The sequence below is a fragment of the Haemorhous mexicanus genome, chromosome 2 (genome assembly GCF_027477595.1).
Source record: "Haemorhous mexicanus isolate bHaeMex1 chromosome 2, bHaeMex1.pri, whole genome shotgun sequence".
NCBI lineage: Eukaryota > Metazoa > Chordata > Aves > Passeriformes > Fringillidae > Haemorhous > Haemorhous mexicanus.
Window position 1 is genome coordinate 37,527,869 of NC_082342.1, and position 16,341 is coordinate 37,544,209.

Below are 16,341 nucleotides of genomic sequence, written 5' to 3' on the forward strand. Positions count from 1 at the left end.
TAACTCAAGAATTTAGGAAAGGTATTGAGTATTTTTTGGTCCTGAGGATCCATAAGCTGCAGCACAGTATCAGACTTGCTATCCATTGAGCTCATTTACAGAAATGACTGGAAGCAGCAGGTCTGGAGGCCAGTGACCAGCTCGTCTCAAGGACTGGCTGAACCAGATGTGGTTTCTGGTTCTGGCACAGAGGAGCTGTGGGTGACCCCATAGCTGGAAGTGTTCAGTGTGAGGTTGATGGGGCTCTGAGCAACCTGGTCTAGTGAAAGGTTTACCAGCTTAAGGCAGGGGGGTTGGAACTAGGTGATTTTTAGGGTCCGAAACCATTCTGTGATTCGGTGATTCTGACTCTACCTAAGCAGCAGCTGCTAGCAGCCTTTCTTCTGAACTTCTCTGGACTGCCCTTGAACCCAGGCAAAGCCAGGTGAGAAGTATTGCTCTACTACCTGCTGTGTGATGAACCACAGCATTTCTTCTGATCCTGGCTCCTACAAGTGTCATTCCACAGGTGTTTTATGGACTACATTCTCCTACTTTTTAACCATACTCCCCTGCTCTGAGGTCTCCACCCCCCACACACTTTTCATTTATCTCAGTGCTGGCAGCTACAGTGTAAACCCCAACTGACACACTATGCCCTCGGTCTGAGAGCTGGCTGCTCTGTTTGAATTAGTCCATTGACAATGAGTACTTGTACCCCTCTGGTCACTGCAAGGGACCCTGGAACCAGGTGCCTAAATGCTCTAAATCTGGGCAGAGGACACGGCTCCCTTGTGTGACACAACAGCCTCACAGGCCTCTTCCCCAGCCACAGCCATGGGGTGTGGTGGGAAAGACCCCACATTCTGCACTCTTCAGGGACATCCCCTTCCACCCTTTGGCAATGGCTACGTGTGAGAGACCTTCTCCCCTGCTGCCTCACATGCAAACCCCTGTCACTGCCCCCCATTCCCCCCTTCACTCCCCATCACTCACACACGCTCCTCCTGCACTCCCACATTTCCTACACACCTCTCCTCACCCAAACCACACACGTCTCCCCTCACACCCCCAGCCTCCCACACCTGTCACCCTGCTGCCCACAAAAATTGGATTTGTTACCTGGTGTGCAACAAGCCAGTAATTACACATGTGAGACATTCATTTATTTCGGAGTTGCACAAGCCTGGGTGCTTGGTGGTATTCCACAAATCAAACACACAGACTATAAAAACTTTTTACTATTTATACGTTTTAGCAAACAAGGGAATTGGTGTTACAAGCTATAAGTTACCTAATTCTCTTATTAATTAGTAGTCTATCAGTTAATGATTCTCTCTTTGCATGCTCAATCTTTCCCTTTTTTTGGGGTCAGTAGTCCATGAGTTGCTAGTTGGGATATCCCCCTGCTGGAATTATGTTTTACCCAGTTCGAACTGATTTAGCACAGTTGCCGAGTTGGGTTTATTAATTTATTCCTTGTCGTGGGAGTTCTGCCTGATGTCCTTGTGGCCCGTAAATTCTGCATTCTTTGTGTCCACTATCAGCAGTACATCCTTCTTCCCAAGCTTTGTTAACCTCCCCCTAGGTCTGAGGTCATTGAAACACGTTGAGCCCTAAACCTTAACAAGGCAATTCTAGTGACAATTCATTTGTCCTTCTAACACCTGGAGATCCCTTAGAGCTCGTTGGCTGCTGGCTGTTCCACGGATTTCCTTTCTCGTTGTTTAGGCCTGAAAGTATACAAAGATCAAACGTCAAAAAACATTCCTCTTTCAAGAAAATTTTTCCATATTCCCCATTTGGGAACGGTTCCCTCCCCCCCCGCCCCTCATTCTCAGACGCCGCTTTCCCGCGCGCGGGCGCAGTCGCGAGGCGCTTCCCCTGCTCTCCCCCCCCCGCCGTCTCCTGGCCCGCGCCGCTTCCCGGCAGGCCCCGCGGCGGGAGCGCCGGGCCGCAGCCTCGCGCCGCCCGCTGCCCTCGGGCTCCGTCCCGTCCCACCGGGCCCTGCTCCCGCAGCTCCCGCCATGCGCCACAGCCTCACGCAGCTGCTGGCGGCCTCGGCCGGCGGGGCCAGCCCCTCAGGCGCCGTCTGGCCGCTGGCCGGAGCGGGGCAGGCCCCGAGAGGGCGGGATGGCGGCGGGGAAGGGGACCCGGGCCCCGCGCGGCCCAAACCGCAGCCGCCGCCGCGGCGGGAGCCCTCGGGCGCCTCGGAGCTGCGGCGGCAGGAGAAGGAGGCCGAGGCGCCCGGCGGCGCGCTGGAGGTGTGGGAGCAAGAGGACTGGTTCCCGGGGCTGGAGCTGGGAGACCTGCTGGAGGCGGCCCGGCCGGACTGGGACCTGGACGCGGAGCTGAGCGACTGCTTCTGTGGGGACCCGGAGCCGCTGCCCGCGCCGGGCCAGGGCCCGCGGCCGGCGGCGCCCGGGCGGAGGAGCAGCGGGGCCGGGAGTCGGCTGAAGGCGGCGGCGGCGGCGCGGTTGAACCGGCTGAAGAAGAAGCAGTATGTGCTGGGGCTGGAGAGCCGCCTGCAGGGCCTCGTTGCCGAGAACCGGCAGCTGCGGGACCGCAACCGCGGCCTGAGCCGCCGCCTGCGAGAGCTGGAGCGGGAGAGCAGCTACCTGCGGGCTGTGCTGGCGAACCAGAGCGCGCTGGGGCAGCTCCTGAGCCGCCTGGCCGGGACCCGCGCCGGCGGGCTGCAGCTCAGCACCAGCCTCTTCAGGGACACGGGCAGCCCCCGCCGCCAGCACCAGCACCTCCAGCCTGCCGGCGAGAGCAGCGACCACGACTACGCCCTGCCCAGCTCCCGGCTCCGCGGGCTGGAGGAGGCGGCGGCGGTGACTGAGACGGAGGAGGAGTGGGCGGCCCCCGGCGGGATCTGCCTGCACGTGGACCGGGATCAGGTGTCGGTGGAGTTCTGCTCCATCTGTGCTCGGCGGGCAGCGGCCTCCTTCAAAATGTAGGGTCAAGTACCTGCTGCAAGTACTCGTGGGGTTCTCACCCGTAAGGGCCTCGCGTCGCGGCGGAGGAAGCAGGCGATGGTGCGGAGGAAAAGAATCCATACAGTGGTGATGGGGTGGTATTGGGGGAGATGCAAAGGAGGGGAACCTGGCGCTTACTTAAATGGCCAGGGTAACAAAATTTCTCTCGAACGGCACGTTGGGAGCCAGACGGGGGCCTTGGTTTAAGGTCCTGTAAATCTGGCGTGTGGACGGTAGTGGTGTGAGCCTGTTTGGCGATGGGAGTCGCGCAGAGCTGCGTGCAGCACTGCGACAGTGGTCGTGCAGACTGACACGCGCGTGGTGCCCACGCGGAGGTGCCGCCAGAGCCCGTTCGCAGCACTTGGGTGAAAAGATCATGCCGACTTGATGCATGAAGGTGTGCTCGGCTCCACTTCGCAGTAAAGATAATGCTGACTACCCGGTCTTGAGTCAGATAATGTCTAGCCTGCTTACCCTGAGGAGCCGAAAATGCTTGCTTAGAAAACCAAACAAAAACTCCATTATGACATCGTCACTGGACAGACTTAAGAAAATAGTAATGATCGGCAAAAGAAAGCATGCATATAAAATTGTACTGCATCTCAGTTATACATTACTATTAAAACCTCTCTGACAGTTTCTCTTTTAGGTGGTTGCCCTGCCAGGCTCCGTTGTGTAGGGGTTAAAGAACAGTCGTTTTCCACCTCGCAACCTGGTAAGGATCAATATATTCCCATAATGTGGTATCAGACAGCTTGCTTTGCTTATCCCAGTCTCTTGTAGTGACTGGTTCAGAAAATGATTTCTCTGGTCCTTGGCCTACTCTGCCAAAATGTTTCTAGCTCTGGATGACAATTTATCGTAAAGGTTACAATCACATCACTCATTAGCTGTTTTCCTTTTTTCGTTTTTGAAACAACTATATTGGCTACATAGTAGCCAATATAGGAACTACATTTTGAAAACAGTTCATGCATTTGAAATAGAAATTTCTTATTAAACCAAGTATCTGATGAGTGGAAAAAGGAAAACATGCTAATAAGGGGGATGTGACATTTATAGCCTTTTATTACAGGGGACTGTCCCAAAAGTCTTAAGTAAATTACTTTTTGAATGAAAAAAAGGAACTTGTGAGCTGTTGGTTTAAAATGCTGTCTAGTGTTAGGGATGCAGAGTACCATTCAAAAGCCCCTCTCTAGCTTGCTCTAATTCACACTGCAGACTTTTACCTGATGAAACAGCCTGAGCACTGATTTAATCACTGCAGAGGAATCCTCACATAGAGGAGTTGCTCTTGCATGGACCTCTAAGGAGAATTAGGTTTGAAGAATCAGTGCATCGAAGTAACTCATTACTTTACCTTCCCATAAGTAAATCTCTGTGCCCATGCACCCAGAAATTCCTATGTTACTTCAGAGTAGCTTTAAATTTTAAAAATATTGCATGTATATGCATGTGCTTAACCCTACAGTAGAGTTCTTAATTCAGCCTCTTACAGTGTCCAGAAATCTATAACCTGATATAATTAAGCACAGTTTGGAGATGAGCAAATATGTATCTTAAGGCTAATGATATGAAAAATGCTCCATAATTGCTCCTGAGATAGGAGGAAAAATAGTTTGACAAAAAAATAGTGTGTGTTTTCTTGTAGTAGTCAGTGTTTCTCCCTATTGCAAAAGATGAGTGGGTTCTTTTTTCAGTTGTATTATAATGTTTAGGTTGTTTAGGTTGTTGTATGTCAGGTGGGGGAAGAAGGATTGTGAAAATGATTATATGTAAAGTGAGGTTTCACAAAGAATACTTTTCTAAAACAGATTCATTTATAAATTTCTTTCTTTTTTAAATTATGCTATTTAGTGTTTCTGAAGTCTTGTTTCTTAAAGCCTTAAATTTTGTGTTTAAGGCTAAGTAGTGAAAGCATTTTCTCCGAGTCATTTGCTTTATTGGTGCTAGACCCTGTCACGTGTTCATCAGTAGAAAAGCAGATTGTATTTTCTTTGTGAAACATCACTGTGTGATAAAGTATATGTGTATTTAGCATCCTTGTTTTTCTTTATGCTAAAGTGGATTCAGCTGTGTTGGGGCAGAAGAGACGGGACCAGCTGCTGGCCACATTTCCTGCTTTATTTTAAAAGGTAGTATAAGAAATGAGAATAAAGAGGTAACAGGGCTTTTGCTGTCTTTGGTTAAAAAAAAAGAAGTTGAATGCTGGGATTATTTACTGTCATCCAAGATGATTTTTTTAAAGAGGCAATAGTCTATCAAACAGGTTTTACTCCACTGTATGCAGAATTCCATCTGTTCAGGGGATATTGCCAGCACAAAAGAGACTTAGTGGGATATGTGTGACCTTACACCTCTGCGGTGGCATCAACAGGGCTGTTCAAAGTTTCAGTCTTAACTTGGGTAACTCTGTGGTGACTGATGGGTTATACCAGTGCACAGGAGTCAGAGTTAACCACCAGGACCTGCACTGACTGATACGCAAAATGGAAATAATTTAGGTTCAACCTAATCTCAACCTGCCTAGCTCAGACTTCATGAACGTGCTTTATTTTTCAGTTTAATGTGCTTGAGGAAAAGAGAAACACTAATGTAGCAAGCATGGGATGTTCCAGTGGCATTTTTATGGTTACTTCAGTGTAGGAGTGTTTTTTAAGTTAATTTAAATATGCATTCTTTCTTGTCGCATCACTGCTGAATGGCAGGGTCAGGGACAGTTCTTCTGGCCTCTGCTGTGAACCTGCACAATGCTCTGTCATGACACGACCTGTGGCTGTGTCTGAGAGCAGCTGATTTTCTGACATGCAAAATGATGTATTGTGGTACAAGAACAAGGTCAAGTCCCAAGAAAGTCAGTGGCTGCAGGCATTTCTAGTGCCTACTGAATCATATTTAAACCAAATAGAAGGGAGGAAGTTATTTGAAACTAACCAGCTGTACTATCTGTATGGTGTATTATTAATGTAGCTTTTTGAAGTGAAAGCCTTGAAATGACATAACTTAATACTTGAAAATATATTGTAAATGTTTCTTTGTAATTATGTGCCATTCAGATAAGAATACAATATCATAATAAAATCAGACTTGTTGATCTTTCAGTTTATGGGCTCAAATGTTTTTTTCATCTTTTTCTTTTCATGAATGACTTGGTTCATTAAACAAAGTGGTAAAACAGAGGGGAAAATGTTGTTGCTGCTATCTCTGGATCATCAACTGGAAAACAAGATATAATGGATCAGGGTATGCAGGAGAAATGTTCTTGCTCTTCTCTCTTTAGGTAAAGGTAATTCTGTGGTGAGGACAACACAAAGTTATTATTCCTTGAACTGCAGATAGAGCTGTGCTTCTGAGAATCAGCACTTCTTGTATTTCATAGTTCTTAATTTTTTTATTAAATGGATATGTTTGATCAATATGCTACAGAGGACTAAAATACTTACATAAGCCCTTCTGTTGTTTATTGGCATCTTCCTCCTGTCTGTTCTATTTTTAGGCTCTGAAGTTTTATGACTGGTTAATTACATGCTGTTGAATCAAAATCTTTGATCAAATTGCTATTTCCACACTAAACACCAGAGTGAGTGTTAAAAACAAAAGGTTTGACAGTGCTGAAAGGACAGAACGTTTTTATGGCTCCGGAGTGGGCCATGTACTGTATGTTCAGATCTCTGTTCATCTTAAATGCTTTATTTGTAGAGGACAGTTTGAAATAGTGCACTGGCTTTCTAGCATGAGGGGATTCTAGTGAAAGTGGTCTGCAGCTTGACAAAAAGGAGCATTTCACAAAAAATACTGCATAAAAATGTAAAAGCATACTGGCATGCTCTGCCTGTTTGGCCTCTAGCTGTAGAAAAAATCCTGTTCAGCACTGAAATGTGTTTGGTAAATTGTACCACAGAATCAAGTGCTGCTAGTGGTCAGCTGCACAGCTATGCTACCTGCATTTACCTTTTTTTTTCTTCTCAACAGAGTCATTTGAAGACTAGTTAGTGTTTATATAAGAAACAGTTTCATGCTCAGTTCTCCTTTAGTCCTTTGGAGTTAGATTCTGGTGCTGTGACTCTTGGTAGTGTTCTAAACTTCTCTTTCCTATGAAGAGCTTTGCAGCATCTGGGAGTTAAAAACAAATCGATGCTTCTGTAATCTGTAGCTGCCTGGAGAGATGATATCAAAGGAAATGCAGGGAGCCATGTTCCAGCACTTGGCATTTGCAGATAATCAGATTTCTCATGCCATTTGTCAAAATTGTAGTCAGTTTTCCCTGTGAAACATGGGGATCTTTCACAAAATCCAAAGGCCCTTTGTACATTTACTGATTTTTAAAATGCTGTGTTTTCTGGAGTTTGTAGTTAAGGAGGTTTTCTGGAACCAGCAATATTCCGGTTATAGGGCTGTATTGCTATTAGTTACACTGTAAAATGTCTGAAGGATATGTTAGGTATGGGAGCTGTTCAAATGGACTCTATTTAAAGAATACCCTGTGCAAAAATTGCATCAGTTACCAGCTGCTGATTCTACATTTTTTCACCCAGTTTAAGTGGGATATGCAGATGTGGAGAAATAACTCTGCCTGTGCTCATTAGCAGGAGGATGCCAAGGGCGGGACTTGCACATGTACCAGGAGGATTTGCAGGAGAAATAGAATACATTGTAATGATGAGACAGCATTTAGAATGGTGCATCTACAAGAAAAAAGTGGAGCTTTTATAGTATTTCTGTTGGCTCTTATCTGTAGCTATTCTTGGCATTCTTTTGGCCAGAGTTCAGACTTGGAATAGCCTGAAGTCCTTTCTGTGGGATATGTAGCCTGTGCCTGGCTCGTTTGTACTACAGTGGTGGGAGAAAGGATCCAGCTAGCACCTGTTCTCACTCAGTGTTTGTGGGGTTTATTACAGTTGTCAGAGGCCGAGGACTGGTTCTTGGGGGTTGTAGGTGATAGGTCATATCCTGTGTATGAAACAGGGAATGGAAGGAAGATTCCCAGATTCCTGTGTAGGCACTCCTCCACACGCATGCATGTCAGAACTGGGATAGTATCCTGCTGTCCTGTGGAATTCTGAAACAATTTCAGACTTTATTGATTGACTCCAAGAACACTTTTTCCCCTCAACAGTTGAAGGAGAGGTACAGAAGGTATAACTGAAAAGTTTCCTTGTTCATGAACACACCACCTTTCTAGTCTCAGGAGTGTTCAGCTGACCTTTGATGTGACTAGTACTGAACATGTAAAGTACATGCCTGCAATTTGTGCGTTCATCAGTGATGCTGGAAACAACTATCAGTCCTTGCAACTTACTAAAATGTTCAGGAATGTAACTTTTCTTTTTAATATATAATCTTCACCTTTCACTTGAATAAATAAGTATCTAAAAGGATGTGGTTTGTCCAGGTCAGACCACTAAAGATCAGAACAAGCATTTTGGTGACTGAGGATAATTATCACTTCCATTTATACCAAAATGAAAGTAGTATTTGGAAGGGAAGATCCTTTTGAATCTCACCCTTTAATAAGCACTGGAATATGTTTACAGTATTTTAACTATATAATGTTAAACACATGAAACGTTAAACACTGAGCCAATCATTGTCATTCTTAAAATACTATTGCACAATAACACCTTTATTTTATGTTTTTATTATCACAGGTAAGTGGTTCTGTTGGTTAAAGTCTGATGGCTTCTGGAGATATGACAGTGCACTGTCATGTAAAATACTTGGTCCATGGGAATCTCCAGTCGGGGTGATTAAGGTAAGGCCAAGCTGTCTGGGTGCAGACCAGGATGGGAACATCATCCTGGTAACACAGCAACACTTTGAATCAAGAAAACTCAATGATCTCTACCTATCAACAACAGGGAGTCTGTGTTGCTGCTGGGTATAGATAAAGAATGTGTCATGTTCCTGCTGTAATGACCTATTTTTAAGGAAAAGGTAGATAAAGATTATGAAACTCCTTCAGTAGATTTTCATTAGCATTACAGCATAAATTTTAACCCCTTTCAATTAAAGGTCTCAATGCTGAATTTTTAATTCTCATTAATAAGTATTTCCCTGTGCATCAGAGGGTGCTAGAATTTTACTGAAGTGACTGTTGACCAGTAACTGTACAGCTTTTACAGTTACAGAACCATTTAGGTTTGGAAAAGACCTCCAGGACCATCAAGTCCAACCTTTCACTCATCACCAGCTCTTCAACTAGACCATGCCACTAAGTGCCACATGTAGTGGTTTCTTGAACACCTCCAGGGAGGGAGACTCCTGCCACCTCCTGGACAGTCCATTACAATGCTCAACAAGCCTTCCTGACATGAAATTCCTCCTGATGTTCAACCTGAAACTCCCCTAGCACCATTTGAGGCCATTTCCTCTTGTCCTGTCACTTGTTGCCTGGGAGAAGAAGCTGACCTCCACCTATGGCAGGTTAAGACCATTACATCAGATTGGGAGTATTGCTTCTGTAGAATTCCTGAATTAGCTCTCAGATTGCAGAATACACTAAGGACACCTCCTGCAGTAGGAGAGCTGCAATTTATATTGCTCTAGAACATACAGCCACCAATGTGAAGACACACATGACTCATAAATGCATTACTCTGCACCACTGACCTTAGACATTGCTGAGATACCCCCAGTAATGGCACTGGCCCTCAAAGGCCTCTCGCCACAGCCCCATCCTTCAGGAAAAGACTTCATTTCAAGGCAAAATGGTTACCAGGCCAAAGGCTGTTTTTTTGATATGCTGGGAAGCTTGACAGGACTACCACTCCTGATTGCTCTGTGATACAAGTGTTCTCTACATTGTGACCCATCTAACGGTGTAAATGAGGTAATCTTGTGACAGAAGTTTTGTGCTAGCAGTATGGGGAAAAAGGGAGAAAAGTACTCAGATTTTGAGTAGATCTCTAGTAAAACCTTGCCTTGATCTTCCCCCTATTGGTTGTGGGGTTCTTTTGGTTGGTCTTTTTTTTTTTTTTAATAAATCTCTATGGTTTGCATTAAGAAGGAAAAAAACTCTTTTTCGAGAATACTCATTTTTTTACAGCTTCTAAAAGTTGTAGCATTACCTTAGAACCAAACATTAAGCAGGGACTATAAATGCTTTCTTGCCTCCCATTACCAAAGCAATACACCTGTCTACTATTCAGCTGTATACACTAAACTGGCCATAATGAAAAGTTTAACCTGCATTTAAGTTCAAAACTTAAAAAAAGTCCAGTGCAGAGACTGTTTTTGTATTAAAGAGACAGCAACACTTATTTTTCTTGTTTATTATGGTTACTTATCCAAGGCAATTGAAAAGTTGCGTAATTTCATTCAGGTAGCTCTTCAGGGTCCCTGCTACTGTTCATCTGCAGCAGCATCTTGATATATATTCCATGCTGTTTAGTGGCAAGGTATAATCCAGTCAGAGCCTGTACCAGTATACCCAGACTCATCTTTCTAAAGACAGGCTGAGAAGTTGTGAGCCAGTAGCGTAACAGATTTTCTTTTCCTGGCAAGGGAGTTGACATATACCTAAACAACAGAAACAGTGGTAGAAACTTTTTTTTTCCATGTAAGTGTCAAGAATTAACATAAATATTTATGTAGATAGTAATTTTCTTTTCCTTCTGTGTTAAATTCACCTGGTGGAACTGAGCTCTCTGCATAAATGCTTTAAAACATCCTAACCATGCCCTGGGTCTCACCAAGCCTCACCCTGCTGTTGCTGTGCTCTGAACTACACAGAATGATACCTCTCAGGGACTTTGGCTGCTGGGCACTGCCCAGGGTCACTGAGGTCTCTTGGCTGTCCAGCCACCTTCAGTGGTGGCAGGATGGCAACCACTGCACACAGCCAGGCACAGCCTGGGAGACTTGGAAGGCTCCTGCTAAACACAAGGGCTTCCCAATGGATCACTTTGCAGATCTTATTTCACTTTGATGTAGCTCTTACAAACTTCATTTTGTAATTAGATGACCTTAATGTATATCTCCTTCCACATCCTAAATGTCTACAAGAAGACCAGTGTGCACAGATCAAATATCTACAGAATTTACACTGAGCTGAACATTAACCCATAAATACATTTCAATCAAAACACTGCAGGTAAGACATACCTGGCTGCAAGGCTTCCATTCAAGGGGATAGCCAGGAAAATGGGATAGAAACCACCCACAACAGCACCTACTAATCCTCCTCTGATCACAGCACAGACCTCACAGTTCAGCTGACCTGCGTGGCAAACCGTATTTCACTGTCAACATCCACACATGCTCCACCACATCAATTTATAAGCTGCGTGCAAGAACCTGAAAACAGGCTCTTGACAGAAACTTCCAAGCTGTACAGGTATGCAAAAAAAAATAAAGGAGGACTCTTTCAAAAAACAACAACAACAACAAAAAAAACCACCCAAACAACAACAAAAACAGTCCCAAAACAAAACCAGACAAAACAAAAAAACAATCACTCCCACTCCAACCTATGGGAAATTTATCATTTGAAAGCTGACCTTCAAATGAAATTGTAGAGATGGGGAGAAATTGAACTGCTTTGTTGCAGTCACTTTTACATGTCTGTTTTACATGACTGGGTGAAAAATGCTGAAAATAAGTAATGTGTAAAAGATTTTTTTAGAGATTTTATATATATATATATTAAAAAACATATGTATCTCCTTTCTCACTCCACTTTGAGAACTCGCTGCAGTCTTCCAATGCATTCTGTTTTTCAAACTCTGCTTTACAAACTGAGATTTTTCAAGACCACAACAGTTTAAGAGCACTGTTCTGCAGGGAGAAAAAGCTCCTCTAGTGTTACATTGCTTACAGAAAGCAAAGCCCTTTCAAAAAAAAAAAAAAAAAAAAAAAGCGGTTTTTACCTGAAAATAAAGGGTCATGCACAAAAGCTTCATAACTTGCTGCTGTTGAAAGAAATGGGATAACAGCCATTGGAATAGCAGACACCAGGGAAGCCTTTCTGACATGTAAGATGCTCCTGAAGAAATTATTTGCTGCTAAGCCACATAAGCTGGAATTTGCTGCTAGGAAGTATTGTCCATGATTACAAAGGTTCCTGTGAAAAAAGGGAAGTCATTACAGCAACTGAGAACTGTAAAAAAGTTTAGTTTAGTCAACTCTACAATTCTCTTCTGAAAATCCTGCAACAAGGGGTAAGGGACATAAATCTCTCCCTGATGCAAAATGGAGAGTAACTACTTTCAAAAGCAGCCAGTGCAGCATCCTTTGTTATATGCCTGAGTTTACACACACTTCAAGAGTGAAGTGACAGGTTGAGAAGCCATTGCTACAATTTTTTCCCCCACTATTATAGTTAATGGAAACTTCATTAAAGCTCTCCTAATAAGCATGTTTCTAAGGATAACATTATCTCAAAATAAATGAGGAAATATATATACAATAAAATATATAAATTTAAAAAGTCAAGTCAATCTACTTATAATTCTTCTACATTTTAATGTTTTGAGTAATATTAAGCACTACAGGAAATATTTCAGAGATGTACTTGCTAATCTCACAAAACTTTAAACACTAAAAATGTCAGACATCAAGGACACCAACTGTTTCTTGTTTCGAATAGGAAAATTCAGATACTCAGGACGAGAAGAATCTACTTAGTGAGGTACAGAACTGCTACACTGCACAAAAGATAAGAAAAGGAGGATGGAAGAGTTGGGGTTTGTGGCTTTTTGTTTGTTTGAGCTCCCTAGTGTTAAAAACAAGTGCCTGGGTAAACAGGAACTCTCAGTTTGACTGCAGTGTGCTTGCTCTTCCTTTCCAGATATCAGTGAGCTTCCCTTTGGATACAAGCTGTAAGTCCTGCCAGTGACTGGCAGCTACTTCTTTCCAAAGCCCAGCAATCTGTAAGTCCAGAGTTTCTATCCAGACATTACCACATCACTACTGAGTATCTGCCTCCCCTGCTCTCCTGGGGAAGGAGGAGTTTTGGAGGCTGAACATGAGGGCAGCAGATCCTACACAAAGTTGCAGCCTTTGCTTTCTCACCTGTGTGGGGAGGCCCTGTGTTACTACCAGCAGTTTGTCTAGCCAGCCATTTAGTCCTATTAAAAAATATAAATAAAATAAGCTTTTGATTACTCTTATTTCTAAAAAATGTATTCAAGCTGATATACACATGCAAATGGCTCGTAACAGAACCAGCTCAGGTCCAGTAAGGTTTTGCAGTGACATGCAGTATCACAAACAAAAAGGTCATTTGTGAGGCCCAGAAGGCAATTAGCTGGCTTTGTGCTGTACAGAACCCTGCTGGTGAGCCTGCAGGACTCCAGCTGACTCCTCCACCACCACCTGGATACCTTAGTCTCGCCTTCCTGAAACAGGGAGCTGTGCAGAATGAAATGCAGAAACCAGCAGGTTGATGCTCACTCAGTTCTGGCCACAGGCCAGCCCTGCTGGACACAAGATGACTCCAGCAGAATCACATTTCAGTTTCCTAGAAAATTTTGTAGCTCTAGCACAAGACTGTGAGAATGCTCAAAGACAGTCAGGGCTGATCAACCATCAGAGAACTGGGGAGCACATGCCAGAAACCAGCAGAGCAGGACCAGAGCCAACACTCAAATAACCATATTGAAAAAGCATAAAACAAGTCTTCTGTTCTGGACAACAACAAGCATCTTTACAATTAACTAATTTTGTAACTGCAAGAAGAATTTGTAATACAAGAATAAGGAAAAAGAAAAGCCTGTAAGACTTGAAATATTTGATGCACTTCTCTTCATTTATTTTACCAGCACTTACTGATCTGCTTTAGGAAGCTCACTGAACATCTTTTGTATGATTTCCATCCGCTTAAATCTTTCCAAAATTAGTCTTTGCTGTGGAGAATCTAGTTCAAGAAACTCTCTTCCTGTCATCTTGAAGTTCTGGATCATAAGGGAAAAAAACCCAGATGTAATCCAAGTTACATAGCCCCATTGTGAATCAAATAAGCATTTAGACTCTTTGCCACTATGAATCACAAATACATTCCCTATTTTGCATGGCAGTACTCCAGGTTTAAATTGACCTAACTGTCAAATAGACCTGTAAGAAAAAACCCCAGCCAAATAAATCAGAAAGCCTACAGTTGCAGTGGGTTTGTGTGGCAAGATTCTGGTGGCAAGGGTGGCTTCTGAGATGCCAGGAGCTCCCCCATGTCTGACAGAGTCTGTTCCAGCCAGCTCCAAGACAGATCTGCTGCTGGCCAAGTCTAAGCCCAACCACTACAGTGGGGGTGTGTGGGGGGAAGTTAAGAAAGGGTAAAAATTGCTGCAAAACAGTAGCTGGAAAAGAGGAGTGAGAACACATTTGAGCAGCAGCCCTGCAGACCCTGAGGTGAGTGCAGAAGGAGGGGCAGGAGGTGCTCCAGTGCTGGAGCTGAGGTGCCCCTGCAGCCCATGGTGCAGACCATGGAGAGGCAGCTGTGTCGCTGCAGCCGGTGGGGGACCACGGGGAGCAGAGATCCACCTGCAGCCCCTGGAGCATCCCATGCCAGAGCAGTTGGATGGCCAAAGGAGGCTGTGACCCAGGGGGAGGCCTGTGCTGCAGCAGGCTCCTGGCAGGATGTGTGGCCACATGGTGAGAGGAGCCCAAGCTGGAGTGGGTTCCTGGCAGGACCTGTGAGCCCATGGGGGACCCACACTGGAACAGCCACTGCTACTGAAGGACTGAGCCCTGTGGAATGGACCCACACTGGAGTTCATAAGGAACTGCAGCCTGTGGGAAGGACTCCTGTTTGGGAAGTCTGTGGAGAACTGTCTCCCATGGAAGGGACCATACACTGGAAAAGAGTGCAAGGAGGAAGGAGTGGTAGAAACAACAAGTGATGAACTGATTACAACCTCCATTCCCTGTCTCCCTGCACTTCTAAGAGGGAGGAGGACACAGAGAAAAACAGCAGTGAAGGGAGGGGTGGAGGGAAGGTGTTTTAAGGATTTGGCTTTACTTCTCATTACCCTAGTCTGATTTGATTGACAGTATACTCAATTCCCCAAAAGTTTACTGTTTTGACTGTAATGGTAATTGGTGAGTGATCTCCCCGTCCTTACCACAACCCCATAGCTTTTATTCATACCTTCTCCCTGTCCTGTTGAGGCGGGAAGAACTGATAAGAGCATGTTGGTGGCCACCTGAGGCCAATCCTTCACAACAGCTCTTGATTACACTTGGAGTTTAGTGATTCAAGTGCTTTTTTTCCTACACGTTTTACTGCAGAGGAAATTCTCCCAGACTTACTTTGCCAACCGTACTTACCTTAAGTTGCTGCTATAACGTGAAGGCTGCGTCCTAAGTCCTACCTATGGGACCGAGCCTGCTTCGGTTCGGGCTTGGCAGGATGCAGGAGCGGAGAAGCGGGCCGAGCGGGCAGGAGGATCTCACCGGGATCGCTTGAGGCCGCCCGAGGAGGGACCCCAAACCCGTGCTTTGGGATCCCACAGACAGCACGTCACAGAGCTGTAAGCACCCCCTCTCCCTCAGCCCTGCGCGCCGCTGGAGGCAGAGCGAGCCCTCCCAAAGCCCCGCGGCCCGGCTCAGGTCAGAACCGTCACGCCGGGAAATTGCGGCTCAACCCTGACCTTCAAGCCCCACCGCTACCAGTCGCTGCCCCCGCACCGCGCTGCCCCTCCCGGCCTCTCCGCCGGGCTCAGGCTCCGACCTTGAGCCGTACGAACGGACACTGCCCGACCGCCCTCACGGAGCCGCTCCCGCCGCCTACAACATGGCTCCTCCCACCTCACGCCCTCCTCGTGGGCGCCGCCATCTTTCTCGCTCACATGATCCAGGGCCTCAAAGGCCGCCTGTGATTGGGCCGTTCGCCGCCGGCCAAGCATGGCTGCCACCGATTGGCCGCGGGCCGGCGGGCGGGGCCTGGCGCTGGTTGCCGGGGCGGCGGATGGCGGCGGCGGCTCCTCGATGGCGGCGGGGCTGAGCGCGGATCCTGCACCGGCGGCCGGGACGCGGGGACTCCCCCTTCGGTGCGGGGAGGCCCAGTCCTCGGGGTAACCCGCTGACCCCCTCCCCTCAGCCCGCGCCCCTTCCCCGCCTGCCCCCTCAGCCCTCGCGACGCCCGCTGCCCCCTTCCCTCGCCACCGGCTCCTTTGTGCTCCCCTCCCCGTCCCGCCTCCTTCGAGCCCCCCTCGCCCCGGCTGCGTCTCGCTTCGCCCCACCTCCAAGCCCTCCCTCATCCCCTCAGCTCCTGCCTCTCGCTTGTCCCTCAGCAGCCCCGGGGGGAATTGTCCTCGTCCGTAAACGCAGCCTGGGTCCGCCAGTTCACCTGCATCCATCCCAGTCCCCCAGCCAGCCAGCCAGCCCTCTGTGTCTTGTTTCGGCTCGGAAAGCAGCAGGCGGACGGACTCCTTTGGGTTCGAGAGAACCG

The 16,341-nt window shown here is 46.4% G+C and overlaps 2 protein-coding genes across 10 annotated transcripts; one reads left to right on the forward strand and one right to left on the reverse strand.

Moving 5' to 3' along the window:
• Positions 1 to 1,911: 1,911 nt before the first annotated feature.
• CREBZF (CREB/ATF bZIP transcription factor) lies at positions 1,912 to 11,178 on the forward strand. Of its 7 annotated transcripts, none has more exons than XR_009485322.1 (4): positions 1,912 to 2,935; positions 3,595 to 5,092; positions 8,606 to 8,709; positions 9,080 to 11,178. XR_009485322.1 is itself a non-coding variant. In XM_059838497.1 (2 exons), exons 1-2 carry the CDS (start codon positions 2,007 to 2,009, stop codon positions 3,641 to 3,643), a joined length of 978 nt encoding a protein of 325 aa, XP_059694480.1. In that variant the 5' UTR covers positions 1,912 to 2,006; the 3' UTR covers positions 3,644 to 6,058. The 7 variants fall into 7 exon arrangements, 1 of the variants encoding a protein (XP_059694480.1); XR_009485325.1 differs by lacking the exon at positions 8,606 to 8,709 and having other exon boundaries at positions 3,595 to 3,672; positions 5,022 to 5,092; XR_009485324.1 differs by lacking the exon at positions 9,080 to 11,178 and having other exon boundaries at positions 3,595 to 3,672; positions 5,022 to 5,092; positions 8,606 to 9,070.
• Positions 10,214 to 15,764, reverse strand: TMEM126A (transmembrane protein 126A). Of its 3 annotated transcripts, none has more exons than XM_059838498.1 (6): positions 15,622 to 15,764; positions 15,219 to 15,387; positions 13,725 to 13,849; positions 11,825 to 12,018; positions 11,061 to 11,175; positions 10,214 to 10,475 (listed from the first exon to the last, which is right to left on the reverse strand). In XM_059838498.1, the coding sequence occupies exons 3-6, from the start codon at positions 13,838 to 13,840 to the stop codon at positions 10,271 to 10,273; spliced, it is 630 nt and encodes a 209-aa protein (XP_059694481.1). In that variant the 5' UTR covers positions 13,841 to 13,849; positions 15,219 to 15,387; positions 15,622 to 15,764; the 3' UTR covers positions 10,214 to 10,270. The 3 variants fall into 3 exon arrangements, with proteins under 3 accessions (XP_059694481.1, XP_059694482.1, XP_059694483.1); XM_059838499.1 differs by having other exon boundaries at positions 15,699 to 15,716; XM_059838500.1 differs by lacking the exon at positions 15,219 to 15,387 and having other exon boundaries at positions 15,622 to 15,742.
• Positions 15,765 to 16,341: the final 577 nt, after the last annotated feature.